Raw genomic sequence first — 22,533 nt, forward strand, 5'->3', positions numbered from 1 at the left:
ATACTTGGTTGTATACAGATCTCTAATTCAGACCAGTTTTTTTGCATCTTTTATAATATATAGGTACATTATCGCAGAGTTACCGTGTGACTTTCTCATTATTTTGTGCTAAAAGGACTAAGTGATTTTTATCAATACATTGCAAGAGCCATAACTTGTTGCCACAGCAATGACTGCTTTTTTTTTTTTTGGTGGGTGACTAATTGTGATTGTCAATTGCATAAGTCTGGGCTAAGTATAATGTTTTGTAAAATTTTTTTTTATTACTTTTTTTTTTTCCTTTTGTGGCAGAGGGGCAGACATTAAAAAAACAACTGAATTTCTGGTATTTTGGCTTTGCAGTAAAAGCATTTGGTAAAAATACCATGATTTTTATTTTTTTTTCATCTGTATAAGCGCGGTTACTGTAATTCTAGGTTTAGATAGTTTTTGTTTATTTTGGAATCTCTAGACTAGATGCAGCATTTGTTTCCTTACTTCAAAGACCTAAGAATACGTAGTGTCCAGAGCATTATGCCGATCAGTATTACACTGAGGCAGCTTATTAGGCCATGCCAATAGGCAGATGCTCATGGCAGACCTGTGAACTTTTCCCAGCTGCCATCGTAACCTATTGGAGCCACTCAATTGTGTCCATCGGGAATGGGATGACCAAGTCCTCTGCTTTTATCAAACATTGTAAATGCCTCACTTGCTAGTGGTCAAACAGGAATCAGAGTTTTTTTAATCGCAGACATTACAGCTGAAGCCTGGCCCTGTGCAGTGACAGTAACATATCTGTACATAATCAAAGGTGATGCAAACAGATTCTTTAGGCCTCATGTCCACGGGGAAAATCAGGCTCGCCGCAGATTCTTCATGCAGAATCCCGCAGGGGTCCCTCCTTTCCCGCGGACATGAGGCCTAAAAAGATTTACTTACCTGTCCAGACACTGCAGATCTTCCCTCCGTCGTGGCCGGATCTTCTTTCTCCGGCCCAGCGGATGTGCTCGGCACTCTGGTAGCGTGCCGCACGCATGTGCTGTACACTTTTTTTCTTTGAACTCCTTCTCTCCCGCACTGGAGAGCAGGAATTCAGCTGCGGGTGTGCCGCAGAATCTGGACGGCTTCCATAGGCTTCAATAGAAGTCTGCAGGAGCTGTCCCCGCGGGAGAACCGCACTAAAATGGAGCATGCTGTGGGTGATTTCCCGCACACGTAATCTGCGCCTCAGGGGAAAATGACATCCACAGGTATTTAACTACCTGCGGGTGTCCAATGCATCTCCATGGGGCGCGGATCACTTGTGCGCGACACCCGCTGCTGATCTGTCCCCATGGACATTGAGGCCTTATTCCTCCAAGACTAACAAACAGTGATAACATTTTGCCTCCAGTGAGTCTTTGTCAAGTAAGTGATGTCTGTCTGTCATGGTCCCTCCGTGATGGTTACATCACTATGCCCTGTAAATAAGACAGTACTAGTATTTTTTCTTAAAGTATTAGTATTTTTTTAGTAAATTATAGTACCAGCCTTTCTGGTAGGGCAATGCGCTACACGGCTCTGCTACATGCACGTCACACACAGCTCTGCTACGTTGCTTTCGCATATGAGCTGCACATGATTTAAGAGCTTCAGCTGTTTGCTGAGGAGACATGTTCGCTCATAGCTTTTGCATATTTGCTGCAGGAGATTTGCAAACAGCTGGTGGCTGAGGTGACATCGTGGCTTGTCGCTGTGTCATATAAGCTGCAATAGCTTCACGGCAGCATTGAACCCTCTGACATGTTTGCACGATAATGATGGTTTGTTAAAACAAAGGACAACTGACTATTAGATGAAGGCTGGACTGCTGTTTGCGGCATTGGCACTTGAGATGACATGATATCACGTTCAGGAGATGTGAAGATAGCTGGCAGTGTATACTGAACATTGACGCATGGCCCTTCACCGCTATGTATGTGGACGTTTGTGAGGTGTTGGTTATTGGAGTCTCCACACAGGTGTGCAGCTGCCTCACAGCATGCAAACTGCCAACTGAGTATTGCTGTATCCCTAGCAAGCGAGGCCACGGGTTTGTGGGGAATGAAGTCCGCCCATAATCCCTCGTTCAGTACACAAGGCTAAAGGACCTGTGACGTCACCGTCATGTGATCAGGGGGAGGAGGTAAGAGCCGGTAACTGACATTCACAGGTGCTGTTGGGCTCTGCATTCAATGCGCGTGCACACAGACGGACAAGTGGTTGTTAGAACTTTTATCTCTGCTGTAAACTTTGAATATGTTTTAGCCCTGTGTACAATGCGGTCAATAGTCGAACAATTTCACAGCTTTTGTTTATCTATGTTTACCAGGGTCCCATGGTGCTGGCCATCCTTCTGAAACCTTGACACCACTAGTTGCTTGGGGAGCTGGAGTACATCATGCAAGAGAAAATCTAGTACTTGATCCTGGTTCTACAGGTATGAGTTTCAGTCATGATGGTGAAAGAAGATGTGTCAGTATCATAAACTACACACAACTTCTATTGTGATAAAACAAAGTATTAAACCCTCCATATACATTAAAGGGAACCTGTCAGTACGTCATGCGTTCCTCACTAAGAGCAGTGTAGAACAGTAATTGATGCACTGATTTCAGCGGTGTCACGCTTGAGATGTGCAGCGGTTTAAAAAACTTATAGCTTGCTCCTGCAGCTTCCAGCAAGGGTAGTCCAGCTTACTGATGAGGGTCTGCTAGCCCCACCCTGATTACCTATCAGCGTGCAGTGTAACAGCTACAAGGTGGGCTAACAGAACCTCATAAATGTGACTCCTCTCTTGCTGGGAACTGCAGAAGCAGCTCTGTACTTAAAGACTTGTTCACCCCCGCTTACTGTCAAACAGACCATGTGCGAAAAAGGGCAGTTTTATGCTCAGACATGTGGCAAATCAACCTTGTTCACTGCGCATATATGTAGTGTTGAGGTAAGTGTACACACATGCTCACCTGAAGCCGTCCTAAGCTGCTTTAACATCTGGCTTAGGACATTCCCTTCAAGGCTTCTGTTGCTGATCCCATACTTCCGGCATTTTGTAAGTCTTGCATGCAGAGCTTTAATCCAGTAAAATGCTGGACTGCTGAACGGAGTCCCAAGTGAACACCATTATAGTCAATGGGGTGTGTTTGGCACCATTAGGTTCTGGCATACGAGAAATCTGTTCCCTCAGGGGGGTTCACCTTTCCAGCACCCATAACAGAGCGGGGAACTGGAACCCCGAATGCAGATTTGAAAGCCGCCTAATTGTGAAACTTTTTTTCTTCCTACTTCCGTTTTTATTTATAGGGACAGGAAACATCAAGTGTTCATTTGATATTCAGCTAAATGGGCAAAGTAGTTACAGTACAGAGTACTAAATGAGCCCTGTACTTGGGCTAAATGTACCTTTAGTATAATGAGAACTTTGGTACCGTGTTTAGTCAGTATAGCAAAGTGTGATTGTTCCCAGCAAGAGAAACCACATCGTGTAGATATGATGCCTTTTAATGGCTAACAAAAAGACATGATAATGGAAGCTTTCGGACAAACTCGGGGTTCTGCTTTAGGCTTAAATGAAATGGATCCGAAGAGGCATGATTATTTATACACACGTACTTATGGCAAGGTGCAGACATGGATGTGAATAATTTGCACTTAAAAGAATACTACCACAGAGATACAAACCTCTTTAAATAGTCACTGATAAGAGTGAAGGTTTTATGGTCCCTGAATTAGTGTTAGGGGGTCACCAGGCCAGCAGTGTTATCTGTGCTATAGATGTCTCATACTTCCCAGTCACACATGAATCCTCGTGTAGAATTTAGCTCTTTTTATTGAAAGTGTCAAGAGATGTTATAAATATTCCCAAATCCTTTTGAGTTTGTGACATAATTGCCTTTCAGTATCATTACTTCCATATCTCCTATGTTATGTCCGTGACTAGAAAACTGCTCAGCCACAGGTAATTGTCTTTCTGTGTCACAATGAGACTTCACACTTTAAGTTTTTGTCCAACTTTCTCCAACATAAAGGCCTCCAACAGGACATATACTGCACAGGATCAGGTGTGGAACATGTGAATGTCCCCGGGATCTTATAGTCCTGCTGTGTGTTGGGGATCCGTATCCTGTTCGCAGTCCATACATGTGAGTAGGTCTTGCAGCTCCTTAGCTTACAGGGATAAGTTCCTTTTAGTGTGTCAGATGACAATACACTCCTGATTTATAAAGTTCCTCAAGTTTGGCGGTTGCCTGTAACACAGAAACGGAGGGTCTGGGAATGTGTTTCTTAGTCATCCTCGTGTAGGGTATGGGGGAGTTTCTTTGCAGTTTTCCTCAGTACTTCTAGCTGTGAATTGTAGGTCACTATTAAAAGTACACTAATTGTTTTCTTCCTTCTGTGTATTGGAGCAGTTGATTTCTGGGTGTCCTGGTGATTTTGCTCGTCAATTGAAGTGGGATGGTAGCCCTGCTTTTTAAAAATGTTGACTCAGGTGTGGGAACACTCTCTGAAGGAATCTCAGGATGGCTAGGTGTCCTCAACCTACTGGTGAGAAACGCAGCCAGCTACTTGCAAGACACTACGGACCTACTGAAAAAACTATCAACAATAGGTTCCCTGGCCACAATAAAAATGGAATCCTTGAAGGCACACCTTGAGGCCATTACAGTTGCCTCTGAATCTGTTACAACTCAAAGATTCATCCTCTAACAGGCAAAGAGATATTCCTGCAGCTCACTGGAACCGCCATGGGCAGTAAAATGGCACTGTGATATTCCAATCTTTTAATGGCAAAACTAGTGACTTTCTGGCCTCCTAATCAAGCAATTGGCCTACTTCCACTACATTGACCTCATAATCTAGACTGAACCAGAATTAATAAACTTCCATGAGAGGTTCAATGTATTCCACCCCACCATAAACCTGACATTAAGCTACTCGTATACGGAAATCCACTTTTTGGCACCATCATAAAAATTTCAAACCATTTAATACAGACATCCCTATACTGGAATCCAATTAATCGTCCCACATACCACCGATGAGACAGCTTCCACCCTAAACAAATCAAAAAGTCTATCGTCTACAGCCAGGCTATTAGATACAACTGGATGTGCTCCATCTATACTAGTGATGGGCAGCCTTTTGAGCTCTGTGTACCAAAATTCACCCCAAAAAAACGAGCATAACTTGGGTGGTCTCACTTCGAGAAAAAATCCATAAATTTGCGATGTTTGTCGTATAAATAACAAATGTATAACTGTATTTAGTGAACCTAAAACACACATTAGCACAGGCCCTCACCTCTCCCAGTCTCCCCCTCACTTATCTTAGTAATGAGCCCCCCCGACCCCCCTCCCCGAGACCCACGTACTCGCCCCATCCACGTCCTGGAAGCTCTGCTTTTCCGTTGGCCTCCGTGCAGCTAGCAGAGATGATCTCTGGCGCATACAGTGACGTCAGGGTGCTGTCGGACACCACCTTCCCCGGATGCTCTCGCCGAACCAAGTGGTAAGACGTCAGGGGAGGAAGATCCCGGCTGCACACGGACATCAGTGTGCGCCGGGATCAGCGCTGCTACCTGTAGTAGCGCTGGTTAGTGAATACCAGCAGGGGAGCCGCGGCCCCTGCTAGTATTAACCAACTGGGTTAACGGCCGACAGCGGCTGCGTGTCCGCGACTATGGCTACACGTGTCAGTGCTAACATGCGTGTCATAGGTTCGCCATCACAGATCTATACCATCTTAAAAGGACATTCTTAAATTAGGGCTACTATCCCACCTCATTTGATTAACTCGTCAGAGCCACCAGGATACACAGAAATTGACTACTCCAATACAAGGAAGGAAACAATTGTGTACCTTCTACTAGTTAACTACAATTAGAGGTACTATGCTGGGGGAGCGCTGAAATTCCACCATTACCTACACAAAGATGACAGTTTGAAAACCATATTCTCGGACCCTTCTTTTACAGGCAACCTCCAACTTGAGGAGGTTTCATAGTCGGGAAGTGCATTGCCCTCTGACTAACAGGAATGTGTCCCTGTAACGTAAGGAGCTGTAAGACCTGACATGTACTGACTGCGGACAGGATAAGGATCCCTAACACAGCAGGTCTATAAGATCCCGGTGACCTTCACATGTTCCACGTCTGATGCTGTGTACCTGATCATGTGCAGTAAATGTTGGAGAAACAGGACAAAAACTGAGTATGAGGTCTCGTTGTCACACAATTAAACTGAGACAGACTTACCTGTGGCTGAGCGCTTCTAGTTACGGACATAACATAGAAGATATGAAAGCTGTGATACTGGAAGGTGATTGCAAATCACAAAGCCATAGATCAATTTGGGAATATAAATTTATGACAACTTTTGACACTTTCAATAGAACTAAATTCTTCACCAGGATTAATGTGTGATGGGAAGTATGAGGCCTTTTTAGCGCAGATAACACTGCTGACTGGGTGAACCCATCCAGCCCCCCCCCCCCCCCCCACTAATTCAGGGACCCTCAAACCTTCACTCCCTAATCAGTGACTACTCAAAGATGTTTCTATTTCTGTGGTAGTATTCTTCTAAGTGCAAATTCTTCAAATCCATGTCTGTGCCTTGTCATAAGTATGTGTATATATGTATGCCTCTCCGGATCTATTTCATTTAAGCCTGAAGCAAAACCCTGCGTTTGTTCGATAGCTCGCATTAACATGTATTTTTGTTAGCCATTAAAAGCTATCATATCTACCAGATTGTTTCTCTTGTGGAGAACAATCACATTGTGTACTTTTAGTATTTTCACATGGATTTCTGTGTTTTTTTTTATGGTAGTTACACTATCGACTAATAAACTTGTTTATAAGTTTCCTAGTAGATAGTAGTTTTTACCCACCAAGTCATGCAGCATTCTTCTCTGTAGGATACTGAGCTTTTTTTTTTAACAGCGGTAGAGATAATATATATTGCAGCTTGTTTCTTGAAACTGGACAAGAGGTCAGTGAATCTTAATGTATGTCCAGGCTGCAAATCAGACAAGTGTCCTAGGTTACTTGACAAGGATAATTTATGTCCTATTGTCTTGTATTGTAATGCAGAATCTGAAAAGGGGACGTTTTGGAGTTCAACTCTGTTCCAGTAAGTGTACAGCGGAATACCTAATCCTCTAGGCACAGGATTTCAGTACCCTAGGGGCTCATTCACACAGGCGTAATGCATACAAGACTGCAGGATACTTGCAGTGTTGTACACATTTTTATATATATATATATATATATATAATATATATATATATATATATATATATATATATATATATATATATATATATATATATATATATATATATATATAAAATATATATATATATATATATATTTATATATATAAAATATATATATATATATATATATATATATATAAAATATATATATATATAATATTATTAAATGACACACACACAGCCCATACACTCTGTTGGCAGAGACCATGTACAGGCTGCGATTGGCACTGCCCGTGCCTGGGAGTAACCCATTTAAGGGTTGCGTATGATAAACAGAAATGGAGAGCATGCTGAGATTTATTCCTCCTGTGTATCAATATGCAGGGCCCCCATGTAGATGTGAAAGTCCATTGACTGCTATCTTTCCCCCTTGGGGCGAGCACCTAGAAGGCAAGTGAGGAGACTTAAGTCCAGTCATCCTCCTCTGGGTAATATGCAAATAAGAGACATGGAGCAATACTTCTGCAGTGCCACTTATTAAAAGGCAGTATTCCTGCCAGTCAATGTTAGACTTAATACAAGCCTTATAACAATGACTTGGAATTGAAAGCCAAGCCAGAATCCATAGACCGCTATTTTGGGGTGTTTTGCCTCATCGGTGTTACAAGGCTTGTATGAAGAGTGTAACATTGACTTGCAGGCATACTGCTTTCCAATAGGTGGCACTGCAGAGGCATTGTTCAATCTCCCTTATTTGCATAGTCCACTGATTTGCACAGCTTCCATTCATTGTGTGTTGTGCATGGGAAGTACGCATGCATAATATGTGGTGACATTACACCTGTGTGTACGAGCCCTGACTTTGGTTTTCCTGGAAGAATACTATTGATAACCCCTTTTCAGGGTAGGTCGTCAATAGTTGATCGTCTGGTGTCCGTCACTCGGGAACCCTGACTGATCAGCTAAACGTGCGCCCGCTGACAGTGCGGCAAATAGGTCAGGGTGGAAGTCTCTGCTCTGATCTCAGTGTAGTGGCCAGCGTTTGTAACTGCAGGCACAGCTTGCTTTGATTTCAATGAGCTGTGCCTGCAGTTACAAGCGCTGGCCACTACAGAGGCTTCTGCTCCGACTTCTGTGTAACTGTGCGCCCTGCTGACAGCGCTGCAATCAGCTGATCGGTCAGGGTCCTGAGTGATGGACACCAACCGATCAACTATTGAAGACCTATCCTGACGATACATCATCAATGGTATTCTCCATGGAAACTCCCTTTTTAAGGGTGCGTTCACATGTTGCTGATATACTGCAGATCTACAGATTTCACCCCTTCAATTTGAATTTCAGTTGAAAGCGTAATATCTGCTGCCCATCTGCGCCAATGTCTGTGCTAAGTCGGCTACTGTATGTATGAATGTACCCTAAAGGGTTTTCTGAGATTCGTAGTATAGGCCATCGTCTCGGGACCCCACAAGATTGGAGTACAAGAACAGTTCTAGCGCAAACAGCACGGCTCTTTAAATGTTTACAGAGTAAGGGCTCATTCATATCGCAGTATGTGTAAAACGCCACACATAGCACGCAGCGTTTTACCGGCGTGTGGAGCTGGCTACTGCTGCGCATGATGGCGTGATCGTCGTATTGCATATGGACGTCTTTATCATGCATGTATCTATACACCACGTTGACTGACTAATGTGAATGGATCAATGAAAATGCATCTGCTTTCATTGACTCCAATCACTGCCTAACACACGGCCGCGCATCACATACTCAAGCGGTGAAGGCGCGGTCGTGTGAATGAGCCTTAATGGTCAGTTTATGCCAGATGTTTAGAACTTTAGGCAAATGACGACCGTTTTGATTGGGCAGCCTGTTACAGGAAGATATATCATTGGCTCATTCAAACAAGAAATCATTGAGTCTTTCAGATTCACGGAGGACTGATGGAGCGATGCTTGAACAGATGAGTCAACAAGCCAACAATGACTTTCCATGCCTGCATAGAATGAGCGGCAAACAATGGAATGATTCTTATTGTACGCTTATGCTTGGACTTAACAAATCGTATATTTTCGCTCGTTTAAACAGTAATTGTTCCCTCTGAAGGGGCTTTAACAGCGGCTTGTCCATACAGGCCGCTGTATCAAGTACTGAAGCTCTGTCCCGTACAAGTAACTGGAAGGAGTCTACGGTCCCAGGCGCAGCCGCAAACGCTTGTACATCCCTGTCTGTATAAACAATGACTCGCTGGACCACAGCCAACTCTTCAGCATGCTGATTGCCTGGGACCTCTTCTATCCAACATATGTCTAAGGCCGCCTGCAGACGACCGGGTCGGATCCTGCTGCGAGACTTCTCGCAGCAGGACCCGAGCGCCTGCAGAGAGCACCGCGGACTCGCCAGCGCATGCGCAGAGCGGAGCTGGCGGCTGGAGAGTGACTTTTCTGTGCTAGGCTCTGCGAGCCCCGCACAGAATTGGATCATGCCGCGGTTTTTTGTTTTTTTTCCTGCACGTGATTTCGCGCAGACAAATCGTGGTCGTCTGCATAGGATTGTGTGCTGTAATGCAAACCTATGCAGGCGTCCAGGGGCGGAAATTCTGCAGGGAATCCCGCCGCGGAATTTCCGCCCGTCTGCAGGCGGCCTAAGGATGCACTTACACGGATGATTTTACCACACTATTTCTGTAAATTGCAAGATGCACAGAAATCACACGGCAGAAGAGCCCATTGCACGTGTAAATACTTAGTTAACTATCTTTCACACAGCATGCAGGAAACCTCATTGTGAGAGGAACTTGCCATTAGTGGCAGCCAGGCACAGAAGTAGTCATGGATATTTATGAGCTGCCTAGCCACACCCACCCTACCTTCCAGCCAATGATTGGCAGCTCTGTGCACATTTATGGGTAGACCACAGTCAATCATTGGCTGTGGGGTAGGTGTGGCTAGCTACTTCAGGAAGTCCTCTATGCATGTGCTACTATTAATAAAAAGGAAGTTTCTCCCAAAGTGCTACATAGATCAACTCCTCAGACATATCCCTGCTATCGGTGTGAATGTCGCTACCATGTGATGCTCTTAGAGGGGGTGCAGAAAGATGGCGACTGTCTCTCAAAGTTTCAAAATTGTCCCAATGAAACCACTTCTATAAATCATGATTTCAGATTTCCTGTTTTCCTTCTATTACTATACAAATCTCTGCATCTAGATAGCGGGCTGCAAGGCAACACTCCGTAGTGTCCTCCTGCAGTCATACTCCCTTCAGTCTGTTCCCTACTAATCGATGATCTACCCTTCATGTATGTGTATAACAGTTGGGAGACCGGAATAAGGGCTGATTACTGCAGGGTCACACTAGATGGTGTTTGTAGTCTAATCACTGAGCGCTGGATCTTAGATTGTAGACCAGGCTTTCTCAGAACTTTGTACAGGACCCCTAACCAGATAGACCAAGGTGATGCCAGGCCTCACTACCAGTGGTGGAAGTCCATGCCAAAATTAAAAAAAAAAAAATGAAATAATTTATTTTTTTTTGTCTCCTAAACTGTGTGTGACTTTAACCCCCTAAGGACCAGGGTGTGTTGGTCCAAAAGGACCTGACACATTTTAGGGATTTTACCTATGTGTTACAGGCCTATATTTTTTTCTTTGAACTTAAAGGGCTATCCCACACCCCCCACCCCTTCCCCCGTTTTTAGTTTTAAACTGCCTCTTGAACACCCGGGTCCCTGAGGCCTCCCTCACACATCTTTGTACAGCGATTAGTGTTGCCTTTTCAGCGCTGCGCTAAACGCTGTACAATGCTCCCATTCATTTCAATGGGGCTGCTCACACAAGCATCAAAACGCTGCGCTCTGACAGCGATGCATCTTGATCTTTGGCTGTCTTCAGCTGTGTATCGCACATTGAAATGAATAGGCAGTGGTTTCAGCTTACTACTTCAGCATTTTTGAGAGCACCCCACGCTGGCTACACTACCTAAATACAATCAGTACTCTCCTTGCAGGTGTCGCCCTGGCCCCCGCCACTGCTCTCCGGAGCTCCGGATATTTCTCGTCCGTATCATTGGGGGCCACAGCCTAGACCATGGGATATAGCCACTGCCCTAGGAGGCGACACTAAGCAAAAAAGTGTTAGCTCCTCCCTACCTGGCTATATCCCCCCTGCAGGCACTCAGCTAATTAGTCTTTAGCTTAGTGTCTGCTAGGAGGCAGACATGGAAAGAGCTATTCGCGGGAATCCGGGGAGTCGGGGCTTTTCCCTGGCTCTACTGGCCTCCCGGGGGAGACGCAGGCAGGGGGTGTCTCCACCACTACTGCGGCGTCTCACCCAGAGAAGAAAAAGGGGCCCGACCATGCAATGCGCATCTGAGTCGGTTACCCGCCAGCCATAGGGCTCCCCCTCCCTGGAGTAGCGCACTGTCTGACGGTGACGCGTAGGGGGCAGCACTGCTGGAGTAGTCGACGCAAGGGCAGGCTGTGGCTCCCAGGACAAAGACACCCCCGCTTGGGACTATGGAGCATTCCGGCGCCACACGGACAGACTGCACAGCCGAACTTTGAACGCATACCTTAAGGAGCATCAGGACGTCGGCGGTGGCAACGGCGGGGGCAGCGGCAGCGGCGATGGCAGCGGCGATGGCAGCGGCGATGGCAGCGGCGATGGCGGCGGCAGCGGCAGCTCTCCCGGCCAGGGATAGAAGCTTGCGTGTCGCAGGACGCCGGGACGCCGGCCGGCAGGCCACCTCCGGGCACGGCGCTCCGGGGGGCGGAGCGCCGTCGTCACGGCCGGAAAGCGTCACTTCCGGGTCGCGGGGACGCTTCCGGGGCAGGCCACGCCCCCTCCGACCGGGGTGAGTGTAAAAAGACCGCCGGACAGAGGAATGGCCGCGCTCTGGGACACTTCATTGGTCTACACCTCTGAGCCCAGCACCTGCAGCTCGCCTGAAGCACACACAGCCTTCCAGCCGTTCAGCCCTGCAGTCCTGCAGTTTCCCTCTGCAGTTTCCTTCTGCAACGGAGAAAGCACCCGGACAGCAGCAGCACCTCCTGTCTCGGGCACCAGCAGCAGTAGCAACTCCGCAGCAGTCCCTGCCACAGCACCTGCCGGGTCACCAACGCCGCGAGATCGTATGGTACACCAGCGTCGACTTCCGACAGCACCCAAGCGTCAGGACCAGAGGCTCCAGCTGGACCGGGGGAACCGCAGAAACAGCTGCTAGACCGGGTAAGCCCTGCCCAAGGCAGCACTTTGCGGTGTTCTCCCCTCGCCCTCCCCATCCCCCCTGCAGGCATTCCTGTAACGGTACTTAGCTTTCCCGCTACCTGGGAATTGTTTTCTGTTGCCATGTCTGACCCTAGATCAGAGGGTTCCAGCCCGGCCAAGGGGAGGGTGAAGCATTACGCTTGCACTACCTGCAGCGGTAAGTTCGCTTGCGGTCAAGTCGACCCCCGCTGCACTAGATGTGCCGCGGTGCGCGCAGCCCCAGGGTCCCCGGTGCCCCCCGCCGCCCCTGTGGAGCCAGGGCCCGAACCCCAACGGGCGAGGTCCCTGGCCGCTGCCGTTTCTGGCTTGGCCATATCCTCTGCGGCGATTTTACGCCGGTTAGAGCCCAGCTCAGACGCGTCCTCCTCGGAATATGCACGAGAGAGGGCACACAAAAGGAGGAGGTCCCTTAGCAGCGAGGACACTCCCCATAGATCGCGCCACACCGGGAGGTCGTCTGGACCCTCAAAGTCCAGACGATCCAGGGACTCTCATGGCTCTCATGGTCCAGGGAGTCCGTGCATACTTATCATAGATCAAGGCTTTTTTTCACGGTCCCGGTATTCTGTGAGACCAGCCCGGGCTCGCGATGAGTCCCCTCGAGCATCTTGCTCATGGGCGCCCCAGGACACGGCCCAAACGGCAGGCAAGGGCAGTGGGTCTGAAGACTACGACCACTCTGCAGGCTCGTCAGTTTTGGAACTAGACGAGGAACAGGTGTCGCGCCTAGCCAGCCTAATGTACGGCCTGGTAATATCCATAAGAGAAACCCTCCAAGTAATGGAGGAAACAGTGCAGACGCCTCCTTCCGCGGTGTCATTTAGACGGCAGAAGGAGATCACGACAGGTCTTCCCAGACCATCCGGATTTTTCGGAGGTTCTTAATAAGGGATGGCAGAACCCGGATAAGAAATTTAGGCAACCCGGGAAGACTTGGGAAAGTACATACCCATTCCCAGGGGGCCTGAAAAAGGGGTTGGGCGGTACCTCCGGTAGTTGACCCGCCAGTGTCGTGACTGTCTAGAAGCACAGCACTGCCAACAGCCAAGGTAGCAATGCTGGCTAATCCTCAAGACAGGAAGCTGGATGCGTGGGCAAAACCGTGTTTTAAGCCACAGGCACCGCCTTACAGCCGGTTTTTGCGACCGCATGGGTCAGCAAGGCATCCATAGCCTGGGCCAAGCAGCTATGGAGAGACAGTGTAACAGGCGCTCCACCAAATGAGTTGCTCGAACTGACAGACAACGTCATACAGGCAAACAAATTTGTATGCACAGCAGAACTAGACGCAGCCAAGTTCGGTGCCCGGCCATCCGCTGCATCGGTGACGGCAAGGAGAACTCTCTGGCTGAAAAAAGCTGGTCAGCAGATACAGCATCCAAGATGGCCCTAACAAAATGGCCATTCGAAGGAAACAGGCTGTTTGGACCTAAACTGGATGACATGGTAAAGGGCGCTACAGGCGGCAAGAACACGTCGTTACCACAAATGCCGGCAAGAAAGGAGAAGGTTCCACTAAAAAGGAAACCGTTCTTTCTTTTAGATCCTTTCGGCGTTTTTTTTTTCATCCCGCCCAGGGTCAGGGCAGTGGTCCCAGTCTACAAGAACCCCGACAGACGCAAAGAGGGGCCCCTCTTTCAAAACAAGGCAAACATGGCGATCCCGACCCGGAATATCTAAAACAGCGGGATCAAAAGAGCGCGGCATGAGATGCTGCCCCCACCCGGTGTCACCAGGGTGGGGGGGGCAGGCTCTCCCAATTGCGAGAGACATGGGGGAGGCGCGTGAGTAACAAGTGGGTGCAGGAAATTGTGACATCCGGTTACGCAATCGAATTCACGACTCCCCCACGGAATTCATTCTGCAGGTCCAGAGTGCCTACCATCCCGGAAGGAGTAGCCAACCTACAGCAGGCAGTGCGGAACCTTCTGGCACAGGGGGTTGTGAAACCGATACCGGAGGCACAAGAGAGGCAAGGGTTCTATTTGAATCTTTTTCTTGTACCCAAAAAGGACGGCAGAGTGAGGCCGGTGCTGGATTTAAGGAGGTGAACCAATTCATCAGAACAAAACATTTCCGGATAGAGTCAATCAAGTCCGTGATAACCTCCATGCAACCGGGCGAATTTCTGTCCTCAATAGATATCAAGGACGCTTATCTCCATATCCCGATTCGGGAAACGCATCAAAAATTCCTTCGTTTCGAAACACAGGGAAGGTATTTTCAGTTTACGGCGCTGCCATTCGGCCTGTCTACCTCTCCAAGGGTCTTTACGAAGGTACTAGCAGCAGTGATGGCGCCACTCCATGCGGAAGGTATATCAGCCATTCCATACCTGGACGATATACTAATAAAGGCACCGTCGTGGGACGGCAACATCAAAAGCGTACACGTCACGATGAAGATTCTAGAAGAATTCGGCTGGATAGTGAACCGCGAAAAATCATGCCTAATACCGACACAACACTTGGAGTTTTGGGCATGATATTCGATACCAGCCAGCACCAGGTCCGGCTACCTCAAGCAAAGGTAGACAAGCTCCGGCAGGGGGTCCGGTCCCTAATACAGGGGAAACCGTTAACCCTCAGACACTGCATGGCTATCCTGGGCCAGATGGTGGCAGCATTCGAGGCGGTTCCGTTCGCCCAGTTTCCAGTCAAGGAAACTACAACACTTGATATTGTCACGCCGGAATGGGTTCCGGATGACCCTGGAACAGCGGATCCAGATAACCCCTCAAGTCCAAAGGTCACTGAAGTGGTGGCTGGAACCTGGGAGGCTTCAGGCGGGATGGCCTTTGGGCCCGAGTCGCTGGACAGTAGTGATGACGGACGCCAGCCTTTCAGGTTGGGGCGGAACACTAGGGGATCAGTCTGTTCAAGGAGTGTGGTCTCAAAAAGAGACAAGGCTACATATAAACATCCTAGAGTTGCGGGCCATCTACTTGACTCTCCGACACTTCGGGCCCAATCTCAAGAGAAAAAATGTACGCATTCAGATGGACAACACCATAGCGGTGGCCTATGTCAACCGACAAGGAGGAACACGGAGCGTGTCGGTAATGAGCGAGGTAGCAGGCATACTAACGTGGGCGGAGAAGCATCTGAGCTCGATTTCCGCAGTCTACATTCCCGGAATAGAGAAAACTGGGTGGCGAATTACCTAAGCCGAGAAACAGTGGATCCCGGCGATTGGGGGCTGCACCCAGAAGTATTTCGGACGATATGCCGGAAGTGGGGCACGCCAGACGTGCACCTCAGGGCGTCCCGACTAAATTACAGGCTACGCCGGTTATGTCCCGAGCACGGGATCCACAAGCAGCGGCAACGAATGCGCTAACCATTTCGTGGGAGGAGTACAAGCTCCTATACGTATTTCCACCCATTCCTCTCATACCGAGGATCCTAGGGAAAATCAAGCAGGAAGGATGATCAGCAGTATTAATAGCACCAGACTGGCCAAGAAGAAGCTGGTACGCGACCATCATAGAAATACTGTTCGACACACCGTGGCATCCTCCAGAGCAAAGAGACCTGCTATCCCAGGGGCCTTTTTTTCTACACCTAAATTCCAAGTCTCTACATTTGACGGCTTGGCCGTTGAGACCGAGGTGTGGAGGAGGAAAGGTTATTCGGAGAAGGTTATCCAGACTATGATACGGGTCAGAAAACCAGCCTCATCGGCAGTTTATTATAGAGTCTGAGAAGCGCTTCTTCACCTGTGTGAGGAGGGGCGGGTACAACCGATGCAATTGTCGGTGGCCAGAATTCTTGCATCCTTACAATCAGGCCTCGAGGTAGGATTGAGGGTAGGCTCGTTAAGGGGACAGGTGTCGGCATTAACGGTACTGTTCCAAAAACCAATCGCAAAGAGGATGGCAGTACGTACATTCCTGCAAGGAGTCGCCCATACGACACCCCCGTTTAAACCCCCGGTCCAAACTTGGGACCTTAATTTCGTGTTAGACACTATGACGGGCCAGCCGTTCGAGCCGCTGAAGGAGATTTCTATGCGACTACTGACCTGGAAGGTGGTAGTCCTCGTCGCCATTACGGCAATCCGTAGGGTCTCGGAGCTGGCGGCTTTGGCTATGCAGGCGCCATATATGACCGTCCACCAGGACAAAGTGGTGCTGAGGCCATCACCCGAGTTTCTACCAAGGGTGGTATCACAGTTTCATACTAATGAAGAAAATTGTCTTGCCTTCTTTTTGTCCAGATCCAGTACACAAAGAGGAAAAAATGCTGCACCACCTGGACATAGTAAGGGCGCTGAGGATCTATGTGAAAAGTACAAAGGCGCTTCGTAGGACCGACACCCTCTTCGTTATTCCGGAGGGGACCCGAAGGGGCTTGGCAGCCTCAAGTCACCCTATCCAAATGGATAAGGTCCCTGATAACAGAGACGTGTCGCACCTCAGGGCGCTCGCCGCCATTTCGGGTTACGGCCCACTCCACACGGGCGGTAGGGGCTTACCGGGCAGTCCGTCACGGAGCCTCAGCCCTTCAGGAGGGTAAGGCAGCCACCTGGACTTCCTTACATATGTTCTCAAAATCTTATAAGGTCCACACAGCTGCATCATCTGACGCCGCTCTTGGCCGGAAGATCTTGCAGGCGGCGGTCGTTGACCGCGCAGCCGAACTTTGAATGCCCACCCAATATATTGTTTTCGGGACTGCTTGTGGACGTCCCATGGTCTAGGCTGTGGCCCCCAATGATACGGACGAGAAACAGATTTTTGGTATAACTTACCGTAAAATCTCTTTCTCGTCGCGTTCATTGGGGGCCACAGCACCCACCCCTTGTTTATTTAGGCGGTTGCTGGAACTTTCTGTTCTTCGGTCATGGTTCGGCAGAAAAATTGTGCCAAGAGTTTTTGGTATGTATAAAACATAATCTGTATAATCTTACTCCCACTGGCTTCCTACTGCTTGCAGACAGACTAATTAGCTGAGTGCCTGCAGGGGGGATATAGCCAGGTAGGGAGGAGCTAACACTTTTTTGCTTAGTGTCGCCTCCTAGGGCAGTGGCTATATCCCATGGTCTAGGCTGTGGCCCCCAATGAACGCGACGAGAAAGAGATTTTACGGTAAGTTATACCAAAAATATCTGTTTGTAGTCGCTGATGGAGCAGCTTTTGCTAGTGAGGCGCTTGAAGACCTCGCCTCCAGTAAGATTGGCGCCGAGTGCTGGCTCAGCCAATCAATGGAAATGCAGACAAAACATTGTAAAAAAAAAAAAAGCATGACAACGCTGCTGAAACTGCAGCAAACTCCTGCGAGGGGCGCTACATCTGCCTGAAACTCGTATCTGAGGATGGACTGTTTTGCTAGCTGCCCTATTGAAATCTCTGCCCACCTAGTCTCACCCCAGGTTTCAGGCTATCGCTGGTTGTACTTTGGTCACAGCAAATAGTTTTCATAAAAGGAATGATGAACTTGGGAAAATAAGGGCTAACCCGTCTTATTTTTTTTTTTAGAATGGAATTTGGAAAATTGGAGAAGACTTGATGTCAACCAGGTACAGTTGTGTTTTTCTAGGCAGCATGCCATAAAATGTCTTCAGTGTGTAGCTGTATACCTGCAGTGTCGAACGCATTTATAATTATACACTTTTTCTGCAGATTTGGCTAATTATTTTTTACTTGCATACCATGCCACATTCTGTTGTGCCAGTTTCCTTTGTTGGGTTGGGCTCACACAGGGTCGAATTACCGCACAGCAATTCCGCTGCATTTACAGTAGCCGTTAAATGCTTTGTGGATGAGATATTTGACATCTCTTCCACATGTGGAAATGCCCTGCAAAAAACCCGTGCGGAAACCACCTCGCAGTGCGGAATCTGTCACCGTATCGTTATTTCCACTGTGGAACTCTCACTCAATGATCTGTGTAAAATGCTGCGTATTGGGACTTGCTAGGGGGGACTTGCTATTTGTATATCGCCGACTATCCCGCAGCGCTTTCAGGTGATTTATTTATTCCCCCCCCCCCCCCCCCCCACCTAGCTGGGTACTCATTTTACTGACCTTGGAAGGATGGAGGGCTGAGTCAACCTTGAGCCTGCTACCTGAACCATACAGATTGAACTTGCAACCTTCAGGTCGTGAGTGAGCGCTTAGGAAGCTGCCTTAACACTGTGCCACACAAGGCCCATATTACATGATAGAAACCAACATGCGTCTGAATGAGCCCGAAGCCAAAATTAGTCTTGTTCCTTTAAACCTGTAATGCTCATTTAATGCCTTCGCTTAAAGCTCCATGCTGTCATATACACCCTGGGTTCGCACTGGCAAAGAAGCTGTGCCTATAGGCTCAACAGCAGGAGCCTGACAGAACAGGGAGGACCTAGCTGCCAATCACTAAGTATTCCAAACTATGAGGTAAGCAATCAAGCCATCATTGCTTCAAGTTTCTCTGTGGGACAGTTCCCCCCCCCCCCCCCTCAACAGCTGCGCCCCCCCCCCCAATATAATAAAAAAATATTAAAAGATACTCAAAATCCAGTTTTTCAATTCTATCTGCGCTGCTCATTCATGTGTAAAATCTTTAAGGCCGGGCTCACATGGTAGTCTGCAGCGGTTTACTAGGGCGTGGGATGGCATATCGCCCCATAGTGTCATGTTTTTTGCCAGTAGATGACAGCGTATCTCGCTGATGCCGTCATGTCTTGGCTTCCTGGTTTCTTTTATATTTCTATTGTCTCTTAGCAACCTTCCATAAAATGCTCTACATGCCCAATGTAATGGTTTATGTGCAGGCTTTTCGTAAGCACCCGTAGAGAATAAGGCTGTATCGGCATAATATGCGGTAAAGTACAACATGCTGCATTCATTTGTATATGTGTATTATATGCAGTGAATATACACAAGTGTGAATGGAACAGCAAAAATCAATGCATTTGAATTGCTGCTATTTAACCCCTTGGTGACCCAGCCTCTCTGCACCTTAATGGCCAGGCCAAATTTTGGTAATCTGACGTGCCACTTGGATATGCAAAACCTTCAGTTATTCCATGTTCAAGTGATTCTGACTTTGTTTTTTCGCCGCATATTGTACTTCATTTAGGTGGTAAAAATAGACCGATAGAATTTGTTTTTATTAAAAGCGCCAAAATTGGGAAAATTTCTGAAGAGTCTTTGCACATATTTGATTACAGTTAAAAATGTGAAAAACCTACTGTACAAATTTTTGATAAGGAAGATTTCCATCTGTATCTTATTCTGGATGTACTTTTGAAAAACGTAAAATTTGTACGTCTCCTAAATGGTTAAAAAAATGAACATTGATTAAAATGGAATCGGTATGGTCAGCAATCCCCTTAATCGCACCGTATGGCGTCATGGCCACTGTGGACTTAAAGGACACCTACTACCACGTCCCCATACACGCAGATTTCCAGCAGTTAATGCGGTTCGCTCTGGTAGTTGATGGGTCAGTCTCACACTTCCAGTTTACGTGCCTGCCATTCGGCATTTTTTCTGCACCCCGGGTGTTCTCCAAGCTAGTGTTGAAATGGTGGCGGCGCTAAGGACAAGCAAGGTGTTGATCGTCCCGTACCTTGATGTCCTGAAATTTTTTAATTTTTTTTGTTCGGGCAGGAGACTAGACTTGGCAGTGTTGATGATCCAGCCCAATGATTCGAACAGACAGAGTGAGGTTGGCATGCACTGAAACCCAGAGAGCCCGGCAAATTTAAAATTGCCCTGCAACCGGCTGTTAACCCCTTAATGACTCGGCCACTTTTTTTTAAAATTTTCATTTTTTTCCTCCCCTCTAAAAAAAAATAAAATCGTAACTCTAAGTCATCTACGTCGCTGTATGAAGGCTCATTTTTTGTGTGACTAGTTGTAGTTTTCAATGGTGTTTAAGGTACGCTAGAATTTTTTAAAAGATTTTAGTACATTATAAGTAAAGTAATAAAAAAACGACCCGCCATTTTACAGTGCGGCTTGTTTCTACGGCGCACAAACTGTAACAAAAACGACATAACTTTATTCTATGGGTCAGCACGATGGCTACAATACTAAACTTGTATAGGTTTTTACTATACAATTTTTTATTTATTTATTTATTTTTTTTCCAAAGACTTAATTTTGCAAAATTTTCTGCCGTCATATTGTGCGCACAATAACTTAATTTTTCCTCGACTTAGTTGAGCGAGGGCTCCTTTTTTGCAGGATGTCCTGTATTTTCCATATGTACTAATTTAAAATACATACGACTTTTTGATCGCTTTTTATTGCATTTTTACTGGGAGACAGGCTGACTGAGTGCATTTCTGGCGTTCCTTTTTTTTCCCCCGACAACGTTCACTGTGCGGGCTATATGCGCTACTTTGATAGATCAGACTTTTTTAAGGACGCAGCGATACCAAATATGTATTTTTATTTTGCAATTTAAATTCTTAAATTATATATATGGCAAAAGGGGGGGTGACTTTTTTTTTTTTTTTTTTTACACTCTACAGTCCCCCTGGGGGACTTCAACTCCTGCTTTGATCTGTGGTGTGGTGTGGTGTGTCGGCCTCAGTGAGCTGTTCCTGGTCACGTGAAAGTTAAATAAAGTTGAAGTTTCATCTCCCCTCTACGATGCGGTCAGTGAGGAAAGATGAAACTTCTTACTGGAGGCCTCCGTATTTAAACCCCGATGCGATCATCCTCCATGCATCCTTCCGGTCTCTGTGCACGCGTCTGCCGGCAGAGTGACACACAGAAGCCAGGGAGCCCAGGAAATTTTACATCTCCCTGCTCCTGGTGACCAAAGCCTGGAGTAGTGACCTCGTTGAGCGGTCCCTGGTCACAAGATTAAAAAAATAGCCATCTACCATTAGGCCAGTCTCCCATGATGGATAGAAATTGCTGATTCTGCATGCGTTTGATTAGCGGGTAATACGCAGATCAATTAAATGTCCGGGATTACACAATTCCGCTCATAATTATGTAATCCATTTACTGAAAACCGAACGCAGCAGGTTCTATATAACTGCTGATATCTTCAATATAGAGCCCATTGTGCTCCATGGTCGTGGATATACCCGCAGCCCATACGCAACTGCATTTTTTTGTTTTTCTGCACCAGAGGGCCATGGGGTGTGGAATTCAGTTGTGCCCTGAAATCTAACTGGTGCTCCCTCCATTATAGGCAGAGCTGTGTCCAGCTAGCAGATTAACCCTCTCCAATCTACTGTCTGACGTCTGAAGACATTATGATTTAAGCTCCGATGTTGGAAGACGTTCGTCAGGGTTCTCTTACTGTATATTGTCAGCCTCTCTGCTGTCGGAGCCTATCCAACGTGTCACCTCATGCAGTACTGGTTTTAGCCAGTATATAGCACTGTTGTATAACGGCAGAAATACAGTAAGCCCCCTAGGAAAACCAGGATACAAATTGGATTGGAAAGGGTTAAAGGTTGCAGTGGGTATGTCTCTGAACATGGGAGAAACAGGGGGATCTCTTTTTGGGGTGCTGTCCACGTCATCGAATGTACAGACGTGGGGTTGGTCTGTTGTGTATTGTCCAGCGTAGATAATAGTCTGCTAGACAATAGGCTCCAGGATGCTGTCCGTAATGAACAAATTACAAAACTAACGGGTGTATAATGAGCGACGTCCGTATTGACGCCTGGAATCGCGGTAAATTTGCTGATGGGGAGCGAAAATAAATTCACAAAACTCCATGTTCTTGCAGGCGGCATATTACTTGGCTTCAAGCCCCAACCCCTCCCTTAACCGTCATGGGGCTAGAGGCAGTCGTAGCTGTCAAAAAAAAAAAACTCTTCCGCCTTGGTTGTGGTATCCCTACCAGAACTCGCAAAACAGTGTGTCCACTTGCTTAGTGCTGTAACGTCTACGCTACATTTTAGAAAAAACAAAATAATGGAGGTAGACATAAATAACCTCCCACCACCAAAAAAATGGACGTGGGTATAGCGGGGGGATTATGGTATGAAGGACTGTGATGGGGTGTTCACTTTCTATATCTCCTGTCACAAACCTCTGAGGGGAGAGATACGCAGGACTAACCGTGTCCCATATTAATCAAACGACATG

At 47.2% G+C, this 22,533-nt stretch overlaps 1 protein-coding gene across 1 annotated transcript in view; it reads left to right on the forward strand.

Moving 5' to 3' along the window:
• The window catches only part of PIGN (phosphatidylinositol glycan anchor biosynthesis class N), a 351,259-nt gene that overhangs the window by 87,441 nt on the left and 241,285 nt on the right, over positions 1-22,533 (forward strand). Inside the window, 2 exon segments of the mRNA XM_066579178.1 lie at positions 2,333-2,440; positions 17,962-18,002. Of these exon segments, the coding sequence (XP_066435275.1) occupies positions 2,333-2,440; positions 17,962-18,002 (149 nt within the window).

This window comes from Eleutherodactylus coqui, chromosome 9 (genome assembly GCF_035609145.1).
Source record: "Eleutherodactylus coqui strain aEleCoq1 chromosome 9, aEleCoq1.hap1, whole genome shotgun sequence".
Taxonomy (NCBI): Eukaryota; Metazoa; Chordata; class Amphibia; order Anura; family Eleutherodactylidae; genus Eleutherodactylus; species Eleutherodactylus coqui.